The following is a 16,075-nucleotide window of genomic DNA, read 5'->3' as shown; positions in this document are numbered from 1 at the left end:
GCAAGGGGTCAGCAGACAACAATCCTAGTTCCAGCTTTACTGCCACTTTCTTCTACTACTTTGGGCCTCACTCTCCTCAACCATAAAATATAAGACTGCTATATGGTACCTTTTGTGAACTTTTCTGGAGCTGAGGAGAGCAGCAAGGGCCTGAGTATGTGGACCACACAGCCGCAGCCTGGCCACCAAGGGGATAGCATCTCTCCCAGGTGTCTCAGAGCTCCCCGTGCACATCTGTGTCTACCCACAAGGTGATACCTGACCCTAATGGTCCATTTCCCTATTACAGTGTTGGTGACTGGGCCTCATTCACTGTTGTATCTCAATGCCTAGCACATTGTGGAAAAAAACAAACAAAAACTCACTGCCATCGAGCTGATTCTGACTCATGGAGACCCCATGTGTTACATGATAGAACTGCTCCATAGGGTTTTCTTTTCTCTAATCTTTGTGGAAGCCGATCACCAGGCCTTTTCTTATGCTGAGCCGCTGGGTGGGTTTGATCCACCAGTCGGTAGGTTAGTAGCTGATTGCAGATCGCTTGCACCACCCAGACTCTTTATCGTAGGTGCCCAATAAATAGGTATTGAAAGAATAAACTAATGAATGAACAAATGTATCTTGTTTGAAGGCTCAGGTCAGAAGCCTCTCTCAGGTGTAATGGAGGTGGGAGAATAAGTCTAGAAAGCAATGAGGAAAGAGTTCCTAGGATGTCCAAGTTCATCAGATACTGAGGTGGTCCCAGGCCCAGCATGGGGGTGAGGCTGCTACTTCCAGCTGTTACTTCCCAGATGGTGATACACACTTCAACCCCCAGCCACAAACTCCAGGCTCTGGTAACAAGCCAATGAGATGGTGTCAACAGCGTCCTGAGGAGTGCCGGTATCACCCAACCCACCCAGCCTGTGCCCACGGGCTGTTGCTACATGCCAACAGTTACCTTGCTGGGATTTCTAGGTACTGTGCTCCTGGGTTCAGACAGAGCCTCTCAGTCCCCACCTCAGAGGAAGAGCCAGAGAGGCATCCAGTTTCTCCCCTACTTTTCTCTCCCAGAAATTTCCTGTTTGGCAGCCCTCCTTAGCACCGAATAGGGAGACTTGGTGAAGCATCCCAATTCTGGGAACAAATGAGAAGATTAAAGTGATCGGGGGCACATGGCCAAGACACACCTGGAATTCTTTCTTGTCTAAATCCGTTTGGTCACTTTTTGTATGGGTGTGTCTCAGCCATCCCACTCCCTCAGCCTTCAGACACACCTTGTGTCTCCCTGCCTTGTTTTCTTTCTCCACCAACCTCACAACATTTATCACCTCCCAGATCCAATCTCTGGAATCCATCACCTGCCAAGGGCCTCAGTGTCCCTCTGAGGATAGTAGAGAAGGAAATGGATGGGCAGGGAACAGGGAAGTTGAAGACATTTGGCTCTCCAAACTTGGACTCCAGAGGACATACCACAGCCCTTGAATCCGTCACTCGCCAAAACCTCAAGAAAACACCTTCCAGTCAGACTCAATGGTACAGAGTTGGAGAGACTCAGGAATGCTTGGAGGAGGGAAAGGAATAAATGAGACAACTTTTATCTTTAAATGAGACAACCTCTATTGAGTGAGCTTCTGCCACAATTCTATTTAGGGTGCTAGGAGGCAAGTTGGGGACAGGAGAAACACCCCTAACCTTCAGAGTTAAACAAACACCAGAAAACCAAAGCAAGTGGAAAAAAATACACTGAAGTATGAGCCAAATACAGGAGGTCTGAGGGAACAGATGAAAAGCACTAGCCTTTGGAGGCAGTGTATCTGAAAAAGCTTCTTGAGAGTGACTTTTAAGCAGAACAATAAAGGAGGTTAAAAACAAAACCAAACAAAAAGCCTTTCTTGGCAGAAAGGAAAAAAGACATTAGCCAGTGTTGAAAGTCTGTGGCATTTTTAAATGTTAAAGGGTGTAGTAACACAGGCTGTCAGGGAGACTGAGGTGTCCTAAGCATTAACGTAGACAAAGTCACAGTGAAGGTAGAAAGTCAGAGAAGAGTGAAGGAGGAAGAGAAGTGAAAGACATCCACGTCAATCTATTTCACCAAAGTTGGTGAGTGAGACATCTCTAGCTTCAGAAACAACAATCCTGGTGGGAAAATTAGAGAGCGGGAGGGAGAGAAAGAAGTGGACAACTTCACACAAGAGGCAATGGCTGAGTGAAAGGATGGAAATAAAGTGAGATGACAATGTCTAGGAATGGAAACCTTAGGACAGGGCATGGGAAAGAGGAATGACCCAGGAAGAAAGGAAGCCTGGAGGGAGTTTCCCAAATGGGGAAATCAGTGGGAGAATGCCCCAGCAGCCTCCATTCTGATGGGCATTTCAGATGACACTCTTTCCGTGGCCTTTGTTTGGTGGAACGCTCTGCGTGGGTTTACTCAGCACTGCTCAGGAAACAAGTATCCCTTCTTCTGGGAGAGAGATTATCACGTACCAAGGAGTACAGAAAACAGAAACAATTATTATTTCCACTCCAGGAGCATGCACCACCCCAGCTAGGACTCAGGCACACTGGCAACCAGCTGAGAGAGGCCCAGTGCTCCTCTTGGCCTGTGTCAACAAAAGCTATGATTCATTGTTCCCTGTGGAACTGAGACTCTCAAATGATCTCTAGATGATGGGGAGGCTCACCCACTGGCCTCAGCCTCAAGGAGGAAGCCATTCAGAGAACAGAGAACCACCACTCCAGATGCCAACCTGCCATTCCAGGCAATCAAAAGTACCTACCAACCCTTTGGTTATCCTTGTGCCTCTGAAAGGACAACCGTGAGGAAAGACCATGGAATTTGGGTCTGCTTCTCATTAGGGAGGCAATATTGGTCTGCTTAAGTAACCATTCTGGGACTCAGTTTCCTCTTCCACAAAATGGAGACTGAATAGACTTCATTTTCTCTCTCACTCTCCCATCCTTCAAAATCACAGTAAGAAGCAAGAGGTCAGTAAGCTAAGAGAAGATCTAACAATTTCCCCATTTTAGAGATGCACAAATTGAGGCTCCGGGGAGTTTGATGACTTGCTCAAGGTCCCACAGCTAGTAAGTGGCAGGGCTAGAAGTCAAACCCAAGTCATGGTAGAGATGGGGAGTTGAGATGCAGAAAAAATGGGGACAAGGAGCCTTATAGACTCCCTACCAGTTTGTAAACTAATAGAGAATATCGGGCACAGTCAACAAGACTAATGGGGAAGAAAGGAAAGAAAAAGTAATACTCTCTACAGGGTGCAACCATCAGAGCTCTTTCAATGAAAGAGGAAAGAATCTGGGACTCCTAGTCCGCAGGAGGAGGAGTGATCAGCATGGGAGACTTCTGGAATGAGGTAGCCTTAAATAGAGCTTGGAGGTAGAGTTTTAATGTATACCGTCTTGTTCATTATTTAATGTACTTCCGTGTTGTCTTCCCAGCAGGATTATGAACTTATTATTAAAGAAGAAAAAAGTGTATTATGCTTCTTTTGAATCCCCATAGGACTTGTCACAGGACTTGACACCTAGCTGGCCCTTCATTAACCCTCACTTGATTGTATTGGACAGAGAGAAGACTCAACAAACAGTTACTCAGCACTGACATGTACCAGGCATTGCAAAAGTCATTTTCACATGTTAGCTCACTTAATACTCACCACAAACCCCGTTTAACAGATGCACAAAATGAAGTTCAGAGGAGTTTCATAACTTTCCCAAGGTCCCACAATTAATAAATGATAGGGCGAGGATTCAAACCCAAGTCTTTTTCACTCTCACGACTACTCTCAACCAAAGGCAGAAGGCCTGACTTTGAAAGTCACATTATACTGAACTAGGCACACCTGCACACACACACTCTCGTGCTCCAGAAAATCATTTATGAGCTACACAACAGAGACGGAAGAAGCTTAATAGCAAAATAAAGGGGCAATCAAACCTGGGTGGATTCCTAAGGAAGATGTATGCAGAGCAAGATTTTCAAGATCTGGAAGGACAGCTTGGGCGTGGTGAGGTGGGGGCTGGGCAATAGTGGCTGAGAAAATGCTCAGGAATAGGAAGGAAACAGTGCATGGCAGTCATTTGTATTGACATAAGATGTTCGGACAGGAAGGTCCCAGGCCTAAGAAAGAGTTTTGAAAATGAGGCAGTGTTTGCTGAAGTCCATCATAGGATACATGATTAGGACATGACTGAAAGCAATTAACGTGCTTCTCACTTGTCTGCTGATCAAGTTGCAACGAGAAAGGAGTTTCCACGTGGGGGAGGGATGCCAGGGAGCCAACCAGTGGCTTTGACCCATCTCTAGTTGGGGGCTGAATGTGAGCTCAGGGCTGGCGGATGCCTAGGGGATGCCATCAGCCAGCCCTCCTCCATTAGTAGTGCCCCGCCCCTCCTGGAGAGCCATAAAAGCCAAGGGGGCCTGGGGCTCCCCAGAGACTCTGTTTCCTCTATCCCCCTTCCCACACCTCTGCCCAGGGCTTCTTCCTGCGATCTTCCCCATCCACCATGTCTCAGCAGTCCTCCGTCACCTTCCAGACCGGCAGCCGCAGGGGCTTCAGCAGTACCTCGGCCACCACCCCTGCAGCCAGATACTCCCGCTTCAGCTCCATCTCAGTGGCCCTCTCCTCAGGGAGCAATGGAGGGCTGGGGAGGATCAGCAGCACACGGGCTGGATTTGGAAGCCGCAGCCTCTACAACCTGGGGGGGACCAAGCGGGCCTCGGTCAGTGGGTGCAACAGCAGCTTCCAGAGTGGCTTTGGCAGCAGGGCTGGCAGCAGGTTTGGCTTCAGAAGTGGGGTCAGCAATGGATTTGGCTATGGAGATGGGGTTGGAGGGAGCTTTGGGAGTCCTGGCGTCCCTGTCTGCCCCTCTGGTGGCATCTAAGAGATCATTGTCAACCAAAGCCTCCTGACTCCCCTGAACCTGCAAATTGACCCTACCATCCAGAGGGTATGGAAAGAGGAATGAGAGCAGATCAAAACCCTCAACAAGTTCGCCTCCTTCACCAACAAGGTAAGTCAAGAACCTCATCTGTTCTACTGGGTTTGAGGTGAATGAACTCTCAGAGGGGCTAGGCCCAGAGGGAAGCACAATAATGCAATGGGCTCCCTGTAAGGAAGTGCCTCCATTCATGCAGTGCCATGAGGCTGAGCATTTTAAAGTCAGGCCAGCTTGCCCCACAGAACCTTGTAGAAATTTCTCATCAACCTCCTTCAGATCCATGTGTTTTCATTCAGAGTCAACACCTAGGGGAGAATCAAGTTGATTCTCCACAGGGAGGAGAATTTCCAATGAACAGACTAAATTAACCAAGAGCAAGCAGCGTCAAGAAACTCAACTCAAGAATATAAGTTCCCCCATAGAGGCTTCTAAGCCCCAGTACACTAATTCTATGGAAGCCCTAGGGGACATTGGGGTAGTTGCACGGACTTCCTCATTTTTCGTTGGAGTTGTCAATTATATAGTTGCCAATGTGTGTTAGGTGAAAAATATCTTTCTCTTCTCACCCTAATGAATAAAGGTGTCTGGTTGTGCCTCCTCAGCTTCTTAAGATTTAATTCTCTTCTTCTCCCCTCCAGGTGAGGTTCCTAGAGCAGCAGAACAAGGTCCTAGAGACTAAGTGGAACCTCCTGCAGGAACAGGGTTCCAGGACCATGAGGCAGAACCTGGAGCCCCTCTTTGATGTCTACACTAGTGAGCTCCGATGGCAGCTGGACAGCATCACCACTGAGAGGGGCAGGCTCGAAGCTGAGCTGCGGAACATGCAGGATGTCATTGAAGACTTCAAAGTCCGGTAAGTGGGGGACAGGCTTCTGGCCACACGTGGCCATCCTAGGACTCCTTTTTAAGAGGACCAGAGAGGTGCAAAGAAGGAAATGCCAGTGTCAGCTGAGAGCTTTGGAACTTCCAGTGATTGTCCCATAAGACAAAGACAGCATGGTGTGAGGTCACCAAGGGACCCTCATCTTGTGTATTGCTAGTAACAAGGAGTCTATTCTTATCTATCTACTTGCCTGCAAAAGGACACTGGCAACACCTAGAAAAGCATTACTGCTCACACTGAAAAGCATATTATTTTACGTCAGCACGTTATTTAACACCACTGGACATGAGCTCTGTTAGTGAGATGGTTTGCATTTCCAGGATGCATATTACCTGGGGAGTGAAGAGAGGTGGCAAGGGAGAAGCGAGCATATAAACAAGGCAAGCTGACCCTCCTCATGAGGCAAATTTTGACTGCACATCATTCAGGCTGCAGTAGATGAGGTATCCAAAGGAGAGAGATGGTCCTAGCTAACCACTTAGCAGGCGTACCCTTGGTTTCTGAGTTTGAGCTACATCTAGTTACAAAACACACACTGCTCAAATGCCACTCTGAGGTTCAGTGAAAATATATGAAAATATTCCAGGAACAGAGTCCTGAACAGATAAAATTTACCCTACAGTTTCAGCAGGCACTTGAGGCAGGAAAAAATTTTAAAGATTGGAACTATGCATCTGTAAAAAGATGGAATTGCAAAAGTACGTATTTCTATTCCCATAAGTTCTATTCTCACCTTTTCGTCTTGTAAAAAAAAACAAAAAACAAACAAAAAAAAACTTCTGGCAGAAGAAATTATTCCTATTTTATAGAGGGAGAAAGAGGTTAAATGAGTCACACAAAGTCACACACAGGTCAGCCGAAGAGTTGTGAAGGATTTGCGGTCTCTTTGCTCTTGCTACACCATTATGGTCTTCCTCGGCCTAAGGAAGAATTAAATTGAATTCTTGTTCAACAGCACACCTCCCTCCCCTTACAGGTATGAAGATGAAATCAACAAGCGCACAGCTGCTGAGAATGAGTTTGTAGCCCTGAAGAAGGTGAGTGGAAATGTCTCTCCAAGGAGAAGATTCAAAATGGAATCTTGGAGTGGGGGTGGCCTGACACGGGCCAATCAAGAAAAGTCATGTCAACCTTGAGAATATCTGGATTGCTCACACCTGCTGGGATACTCCCTCTGTATTTATGGCCCCATTGACCCCGCTTGGGTTTCTGTTAGCCCAGGGAGCTCAAGCCCCCAGTACTCAGTGTATCACCCATCCCCAACCCCAAACCCTCCAGAGTTTGCTAAAACCCAACATAGAAGAACCAAAGAGGAGTTTTCTCAGCTTCCTTTTGGTGCCCTGCTTGGTGCCAGGGTCTCAGAGGAGCCTGTACTGTCATTACAGGGCGTGGATGGTGCCTACATGAACAAGGTGGAGCTGGAGGCCAAGGTCAACTCTCTAACCGACAAGATCAACTTCTTCCGGATGCTCTGTGAGGCAGTAAGAGTCTGCAAATGTTTTTGTTCTTCCTAGGTTTGCAGCCTGGAAAAAAATGGATGCTCCAGAAAGTGTCACCTACTTAGTGCCTCTACGTGGCATTATGGCCCAAATACTCCAAGCATAGGTCTGGGGGCTAGTGGGGATCAGAGATACTGCTTGAAACCTTGAAACCACATGAGACCCCACCCCATGGCAGGACAAGCCCTAGCAAGGAGGACGTGCTGATTCACATCTTCCCAGTCACTGGGTAGCATTTTCAAGGATTTCTTGACTTCTCCTTTCCTCCTCCCAGAAAAGTTCACAAAGGTCAGCTGCCTCTCAGTTCACTAGCCAGGTGCTTCTTGCCCCCTGAAGATGCCCTATTCTGGCATTTCCACTCTGAAGGCAGAGAGCAGGGTCTGTGGAAAGGGAGAGAGAAAAAGGGAATGATGAAGTCACAATATGCAGGGGGCACAGGGCCCTAAAAATCACTCCAAACCAAACCCACTGCCATCAAGTCAATTCCAATTCATAGTGACCTCATAGGGTTTCCAAGGCTGCAAATCTCTATGGAAGCAGACTGCCACATCTTCCTTACACAGTCGCTGGTGGTTTCAAACTGCCAACCTTTAGGTTATCAGTCAATCACTTTAACCACTGCGCCACCATGGCTCCTTCAAAATCACTCAATCCTGAAGAAACTTTCTATGCTGCTATATAAACAACATATGTCATATTCAAATCTATGAAATTTGCATACAGAGAACACTTACCTATCCTTCACATTGGGGAAGCCCACAGATGGGAGCTTGGAAAAGTGATGCTGGGAAAACAGTCCCATCACACTGATTATGGCCCAGAACCCTCCTGGGCATTAGTACGGGACCTCCTGAATGTCAGCAAGCACCCAGGAAAGAGCTGGAAGAATATCTGCCAGGAATACCCAAGAAGGGATTCCTGACCTAGTGGATAGCCAGCTGTATGATCTCAAGAGCCCTTCCAGTTCAGAAGTTGTATGTCTCAGTGACGCTGAGTTTACTGGCTCTGCAGGAGCTGTCCCAGATGCAGACTCAGGTCAGTGACACATCTGTGGTGCTATCCATGGACAACAACCGCAGCCTGGACCTGGATAGCATCATCGCTGAGGTCAAAGCACAGTATGAGGACTTCGCCAACCGTAGCCAGGCTGAGGCTGAGTCCTGGTACCAGACCAAGGTGAGTTTGGCCACTTCTGTGATAAGTTCCAGGGCTAGTGTTCTCTGTGGCCTCATATCATCATTTACTTCTCAGCCACAAGCCTCAGGAAACTCATGAGCATTTCTATTTATTTCGACTTGGCAGAAACTGTTCTGATGCTATATGGAAATCTAACCATGTATACTAATACTTGGTCAGAGGGACATCAGCCGTCCCCACAGTACTTAGGATCGGGTTGGGAGCTGGAAGAGACTTCAGAACAACCAGGGAACAGTCATAAAACAATTCCTATAGAGCTTATCTGTTCACTACATATTTACTGAACTCTGACTACATGCCAAGCAGAGTTGCAGGGTTGTGAGTGAATATACTGCAAACAGAGAACCCAAGCTCTAGGAGGCCAGGAAGTGAACAGGCAATCATGGAAGGGAAAAAGATGACATTAATAAAAAGCCTCCAGGAAGAGGTGGGATTTTAGTTCCATTTGGGAGCAGTGAAGGACAAAAGATAGCCAAGGTGGGAGAGATACTTAAGGCTGAGCAAGCGGTCCTGTGTGGCTAGAGGGCAGGATTAAGCACTTGGCCAAGCAAGACAACCAGTGTAGAGAACAGGAAGAGGGAGGTTGGGGTGACTGTAGAGAGCTACTGATCGAAGGATCAGATGGCCAGAAGGAGGCTTGGCTTTGGAGGGGTGTAGCCTGGATAATCCAACCAGATGAAATCATCTCTCTGCCAAATTCAGACCCCTTACAGGGCAGCTGTCACCCACAAGGAACTCCTATCCCTTGCCCTGCTCTGTGCACTGCCTTTGTTCTTCTGGTCAGCAGGGTGGTGACTAGGAAGAAGGGGGTCAGATGTCAGGGCACCACACTGCAGAGGCAGCCCCTTGACAGTGAGTAGGGGTGCAATACAGATAACCCCAAGGTGAAGTGGTTTAAATTAATAGTAAATAATTCCTTGTGTTGCTGTGGCTGTAGTTCTCTTTGATGGTGTGTATCTGGGAACAGACGAAGCTGTGCTATTCAGCACTCTCAAAGCTGTAAAGTTCTTAGTTCAGGCAGGGGCTCTTCTTCAGCTGGAAAAGGTGTCATGTGTGCCACTCCAGTCTACTGGAGGAGATAGGCACATATTTCTCCTGAATAATTGTGTCCTGGATATGCAGCATTAGACAGAGAGCTATCTGAGAGTGGGGATTCTTTTGCCAAGTCTCCAAACATATGCCCTTTGTATCCTCTGCATCTCCCAAAACTACTTCCCCCATCTCCTCCCCATCTCCCCAGAACTGGTGTTTGGAGGGAGCTCCACCAAAACTCATGGTCACTGTTGGTCTGGACACACGCCCCACAACCAGGACCTCCCCAAAGACAGTGATCAAGTCACCTCCTCATTCCTGGAACTCACCCTGCTCCTTCCTGCCCAGGGTCTTCATACACGCTGTCTCCTTTGTCTGGCATGCCTCCCCCAGCACCCACTCTCCCCCAACCCCTGTCACTTAAGTAACTCTTTCCCATCCTCCAGACCACAGCTTGAGCATCTGCATCTCTGTCTCCAGAAAGACTTCCCCGACCACCACCCCCGACTTCCAAATCTAGGTTAGATTCCCTTACTTGACACTCTCCTAGGACCTGTTCATTTCCTAAGGAGCCACTTGTCTCAGTTTGGAACTACAAATTTAATAATATGCTGATTTGATTAATGTCTATCTCCCTATTAACTATAACCTTCAGGGGAGCGGGGGCCCAGTTTTGCTCATCATGGTATCCGCCAGAGTCTAGTACATGCCTGGAAAGTAGATGTGCTCAAGAAACAACACCTGAGTAAATGAGTGAGGGCATGAGTGAATGACCAGTGAATGAATGACCTGCTTGTGGCACCTAGGGCCAGAGTGTGCACATAGGGAGCACCAGGCCAGACATTTGACTGAGCGGCTGAGTCTGCGCTGGTTCTATCAGTATGAAGAGCCGCAGGTCACGGCGGGCAGACACTGCGATGACCGCCACAACACCAAACATGAGATCTCCGAGATGAACCGGATGATCCAGAGGCTGAGAGCTGAGATTGACAACGTCAAGAAGCAGGTAAAGGTTTGGCTGAGCCAAGAACGCTCCACACGTACATTTCGTCTGGGTTATTCTTCCATGCTTACAGGACTTCTACCAAAAAGCACCAGACCTCCAGGGGCTGTCAGAGGTAAACCCCAGTGGGGCTCATGGCTTCCTCCTGTCCTTGTAGTGTGCCAACCTGCAAACGGCCATTGCTGATGAAGAACAGTGCGGAGAGCTGGCCCTCAAGGATGCAAGAGCCAAGCTGGTGGACCTTGAGGAGGCCCTGCAGAAGGCCAAGCAGGACATGGCCCGGCTGCTGTGTGAGTACCAGGAGCTGATGAACATCAAGCTGGCCCTGGACGTGGAGATTGCCACCTACAGGAAGCTGCTGGAGGGCGAGGAATGCAGGTGAGGGCGATGCACTAACTCCAGCCTCAAAGCAAGTGGAGCTCACCCCAGCTGCCTGGGCATTCCTGGGGGCTCACGCTGCTACAGCCCCCTCCTCATCTAGAAAAGGGAGCAAAAGCGCATGTGGAATTGGGCTATGACAAAGATTACTTCCAGGCTAGGAAATCATTATCAGATTCCTATATTTGAGATGCAACTACTTTTAGCACCCCATAGAAATCTAGGATATGATAATGTCTAAGTAATCAAATCTATCAAAGGAGAAAGTTGATTACGTGGCAGATCTGGATACGTGGTCTAAAAGGCTCCGGATTGAAAATAAACTACCATAATAACTTACAGGTCTACCCTTAACTAGCCAGTATCCCCTCTCTGGACTTCAATATCTTCATTAATAGAATGAGGAGGCCAGATTACACAATCCTTAAAGCTCAGTCTGAGCTTTGTGCTCTGCCAATTATCAGCTGTGTAACCATGGCCAAATTACTTCTGCATGCCTGTGTCCTCATCTATAAAATGGGGATAATAATAGTTTAAATAAGTGAAATACACTGAAATATACTGAAGCTTTTAGAGTAATGTGTGGCATAGAACAAGTGCTCAATAAATGTTCATTGTCATTCAGTTTAGTGATCAAAGACATAGATGTGGAATCAAATGAACCTGGCTTCAGATCTAGCTTTGTCACTCTAAGCAAGTTAGTTAACCTCTCTGAGCTTCAATTTCTCCTTCTGTAAATTTGAGAAAACAGCGCCTATCTAATGGGGTTGTTGAAAGAATTAAATGACATAATGTAAGTAACAGGTACCCAATAAATGTTAGCTCTTTTTAATGTTTATGGATGAATGCCAGTTAAGTTCTCAAGATACTTAAGCAAAATTACTCAAGCTGCTAAGATAATGATAGACTAACAATTGCTATTATTATTTTTATGACTCAGACTCCTTTCCACACCTATAATAACTTCAGCAGTGGCCTAGTGCATGACAATAGTCCATTGTTGAAAAAGAGTCTTCCTGTTGCATGACAAGCCCTAAGTTTCCAATTGACGCCAGTGTATGATTAGTTTTAATTTCCTGAAGATGTCTAACTAGTTTAACCAAAAATGCAATTCTGATATTACAGGTTTTACTTCTCTATACCTCAAACTCCATATTATTTTATTAATTAGATTATTATTTTTAATACTACTAGTATTTAAATAACTTCAACCTGCACTACTTCTGCAATAAAAATAATAAGGGCTTTTCCAAAGCTAAGAAGTTTCCTGAATACAGGCAAACACTTTGAGGGTCAGAGTAGCAGGGGTAGAGATCTGGGGACCATGCTTTCAGAGGACATGTAGGTCAACTGGCATAACAAAGCTTATTAAGAAAATGTTCTGCATCCTACTTTGGTGAGTGGCATCTGGGGTCTTAAAAGCTTGCAAGCAGCCATCTAAGATGCATCAGTTGGTCCCAGCCACCTGGAGTAAAGAAGAGTGAAGAACACCAAAGACACAAGGAAAGTATTAGTCCAAGAGACAGAAGGGACCACATAAGCCAGAGACTTCATCAGCCTGAGACCAGAAGAACTAAAGGGTGCCCGGCTACCACCAATGACCACCCTGACAGGGAACACAACAGAGTCCCTGATGGAGCAGGAGAAAGGTGGGGCACAGAATTCAAATTCTAGTAAGAAGACCAGACTTAATGGTCAGACTGAGACTGGAGGAACCCCAAAAAGCACGGCCCCCAGATTCTCTATCACCCCAGAACTAAAATAATTTTCGAGGCCAACTCTTCAGACAAGGATTGGACTGGACCGTGGGACATAAACTGATACTCTTGAGGGGTATGCCTCTTAGCTGAAGTAGATACAAGAGACTAAATGGGCTGCTTCTGTCCGGAGGTGAGATGGGAAGGCAGAGAGGGTTAGCAGCTGGTTGAATGGATGTGGGGAATCAGGTGGAAAGGAGGAGTGTGTTGTCACAGTATGGAGAGAGCAATTAGAGTCACATAACAATGTATGTATAAATTTTTGTGAAATGTAAACTTCATCTAAACTACAATAAAAAAATTAAATAATAATAATAAGGGTTTTTTTAATGCATTTAAAACAGTTACAAAAATGGCATTTCAAATTCCTCTAAGCTACTGATCACCATAGTAACCTTCCTTTCCCCATCTTCCAATCAGGCTGAGTGGAGAGGGCATTTCTCCAGTGAACATCTGTGAGTATGAAATCCTTCTTGGGTCATTTGGAGTGCATGTGTTTGAGGGATGGGGAGGTGGCGGGTACACGGGAGGGTGGGAAGCATGAGGCATTAGAGGGGATCCCACGGATAGGGTTCATTTTGAGAAGGTTTGAGGTTTTGAGTCCATTAAAAAAAGAGCTGTAGTAGGGGATCATCTTTCATGTCACAGGCCATGGGAGGTTTGAGGTAATTGCTCTGAATGGGCTTACAAGACCCGCGGGCCATGCCTGCCACCTCCCAGGATTCCACGCCTTTCTTGTTGGGGTTGTGAGTCCAGCTCAGAGAAGAGCTTTCAGTGTAGACAGGATTTATGAAATCTCCTGGCCTGCCTTCAGCCTTTGGAAGGAGCCTTCTGACTTGGCACAATGCACGGCCAACTAGGCAGCTGCTCCCCAGAGAAGTGTGGGGATAAGCCTCACTGCTTGACTTAACTCTAGAGTGTAACAGCAGAAAGTTGCCAAGGCAGCAAGAGTGCCATAAAACCAGGCAGTTGGTCAGCTACTCCAAAATAGGAGGGTCCTTGCAGAGCATTAACAAGTCAGTGCAGGCTGGTGCCAATAAGAGTGGAGCCATCACAGAGCTCAGTGCTCATTGTGAGGCCAACAGAAATCACTTATACAGCCTACACTTTATGCATGAGTTGGGTTTTCTTGATGGAGGATTCATAAAAGCAACTGATTAGTCAATGATTCTAGAAGGCAGAGCCCTCTGAATCACCCAGGTGTTCTCCTTCCCTGATGTCCTTGTCTAGTGGCTCCAGAGACCCTCAAAGCTAATTTTGGGACTGGACAAAATAACCTCTGAGGCTTCCTTTCTATTAAAAACACCTAAGAGTCTATTTTTTACTTCAGTTTTCCTTCTGCTGAGCACAAAGTAAGGTACTAGAACATTTAAGGAGATGAATGGTTGTAAGTTAAGAAAAGAACAGGTTGAGAGGGACAAAAAGAGTTGACTGGCCAATGGGTTCATCTACCAGTTGGTCTATCAAAAATATTCAGGGATTCAGAGTGTTAGAGTGTGGAGGCCGGGAGACACCAAGGCCGGAGCACAGATGCCCCTCTAGGAGCTCCAAAATGAAGGCAGACACAGAGCTAGGCCCAGAGAGGGAGGTAGAGATGGACAAAAGAGCAAGGGAAAGTGAAACGGGATCAAAGGGGAAGGCAGGTGGACTGGAACAGCTTCTAGGAGGAGAAAAGTCTCCATCATGGTCTGGAAGGAGAAGAGAGACACGGAGTAGCAGAAGCCATTCCAGATTGGGAAAAATGTCCAGTGCTAAAGCTCGGGAAAAAACAAGCTGAGACATAAGACAGTGACCTCACTAAGAAGGAGGGGAAAATTGGAAAGAGATACACAGCAACCTGATGAGACTACCTCCCATTCCAAGGACTTCGGGGCACAGACCCTGACACCCCCTGGTGTCTTCTCTCCTGCCCTTGATTCTGACTTGTCTCCTCTCTTCTGGCAGCTGTGGTCACCAACACTGTTTCCAGTGGCTATGGCAGTGGCAGCAGCACTGGAGGTGGAAGCCTGGGTCTCGGTGGGACAGTGGCTACTCCTTCACCACCAGTGGCAGGCTCAGCCTGGGTGCAGGGCTCGGGGGATCTGGCTTCAGTGCCAGCAGCAGCCGGGGCCTAGGGGGCAGTGGCTCAAGCGTCAAGTTTGTCTCCACCATGTCCTCCAGCAGGAAAAGCTACAAGCACTAAGTGTAGCCATCCCACTGCCTCACCATGCCCTAGACACCTGGGTCCTTTTCCTTCTTCTTTTCTCCATGGGCCCCTCTGTGCTGCTGGGAGACCTGGAGTTCTGGCTAAACCCCATTCCCTGTCCTCTGCCCTCCTGAGAGTCTACAGACCACTCGTGGTCCCCCTCTCTGTTCTAGACACATAAAGCCAAAGCCCACTCCCTTTCAAGATTCACATCAGCTTATCTTGCAGAGCCCTAGGCAGTCTTGCAACACCCCCTTCAGTTCTACCCGGATGTGGAGATGGGGGGGACTCTGCCTCTGAGGCCATCTGAATGCCACGCTGTTGGCCAGCCTGTCTCACGGTGCTTATAAGCTGCCTGCTAGGAGAGGGTGCTTCCTCTATCCCCTCCCTGGAACGTGTCTTTTAAAATGCATGTGTAAAGTGTTTGGTCTCCAGCCCTGTTTGGAATGGCGTGGAACACTGAGTGATTCTCCTCCTCCTGGCCTCCTCCCAGTACAGGGAGTCACACAAGGAGAGCTCAAAACACATCAGAACTTTTCCCTTCCTTCCCCTTCCTCAGAGCCAAGAAGGCTGGATTGGGTAGAGGGGAGCAACCAGGATGCAGAAGTATGGGGAGGGCAGCTGACCAGCCAGACAACTTCCCCACGCCTCTGCCCACTTCTTTCTACCTCTCCTTGGGATGCCTTGTTTGGGAAGCCCAAGCCCCTGGGCAGAAGCTCTGGCCAGGCTCCCTGCTCCGTATGTCATGCAGGGCGATGCCGTCCCTTCCCAAAACCAGACTGTTTCGGGGATACTGACACAGGGTGGGCAGCCCAGCCCTCAGCAAGCAAAGGGGCTGATTGTTCCCTGACAGCTTCAAACTTGCAGACCAGAGCAGAGAAATAAAGGCCACTGTGCAGACTTAAAAGTCAGCCCTGGGGGAGACGCTTTCACAGAGCAAGGAGCCATTTAGGCCCATGATTGCAGGCAGCAGTGAGACATCCAGGAAGCTCCCACATTCCTGAATTTACAAGTCTCCTGGACCCTTCTCATCAGGCCTGAGCCCAGGACAGAGCTGAGGGGACCCCCAGAGTAGAGAAGCCATCTTATGGGCTTGGGGGCAGGGGGGCGGGAGGGTGCTTTAAATGATCAGGACCAAGCTCAGGACTGCAGGGAGCTATAAGCCAGAGGTCTGAAAAACAATCTTCCAGGGTGAAAGAGCAGGGA

The 16,075-nt window shown here is 47.8% G+C and overlaps 1 protein-coding gene across 1 annotated transcript; it reads left to right on the top strand.

Moving 5' to 3' along the window:
• The first annotated feature begins 4,461 nt into the window (after positions 1-4,461).
• On the top strand, positions 4,462-14,866 carry LOC101349414 (keratin, type II cytoskeletal 75-like). Its single transcript, XM_012559073.2, is given in 10 exon segments — positions 4,462-5,007; positions 5,574-5,788; positions 6,795-6,855; positions 7,204-7,299; positions 8,329-8,493; positions 10,427-10,552; positions 10,707-10,927; positions 13,105-13,139; positions 14,629-14,703; positions 14,706-14,866. Coding segments are annotated over 10 exon segments (1,662 nt in total). The 5' UTR covers positions 4,462-4,500.
• Positions 14,867-16,075: the final 1,209 nt, after the last annotated feature.

The sequence above is a fragment of the Trichechus manatus genome, unplaced genomic scaffold (genome assembly GCF_000243295.1).
Source record: "Trichechus manatus latirostris isolate Lorelei unplaced genomic scaffold, TriManLat1.0 scaffold00209, whole genome shotgun sequence".
Lineage (NCBI taxonomy): Eukaryota > Metazoa > Chordata > Mammalia > Sirenia > Trichechidae > Trichechus > Trichechus manatus.
Note: the sequence above shows the minus strand (reverse complement) of the source record. Positions and strands in the feature narration are given on the sequence as shown.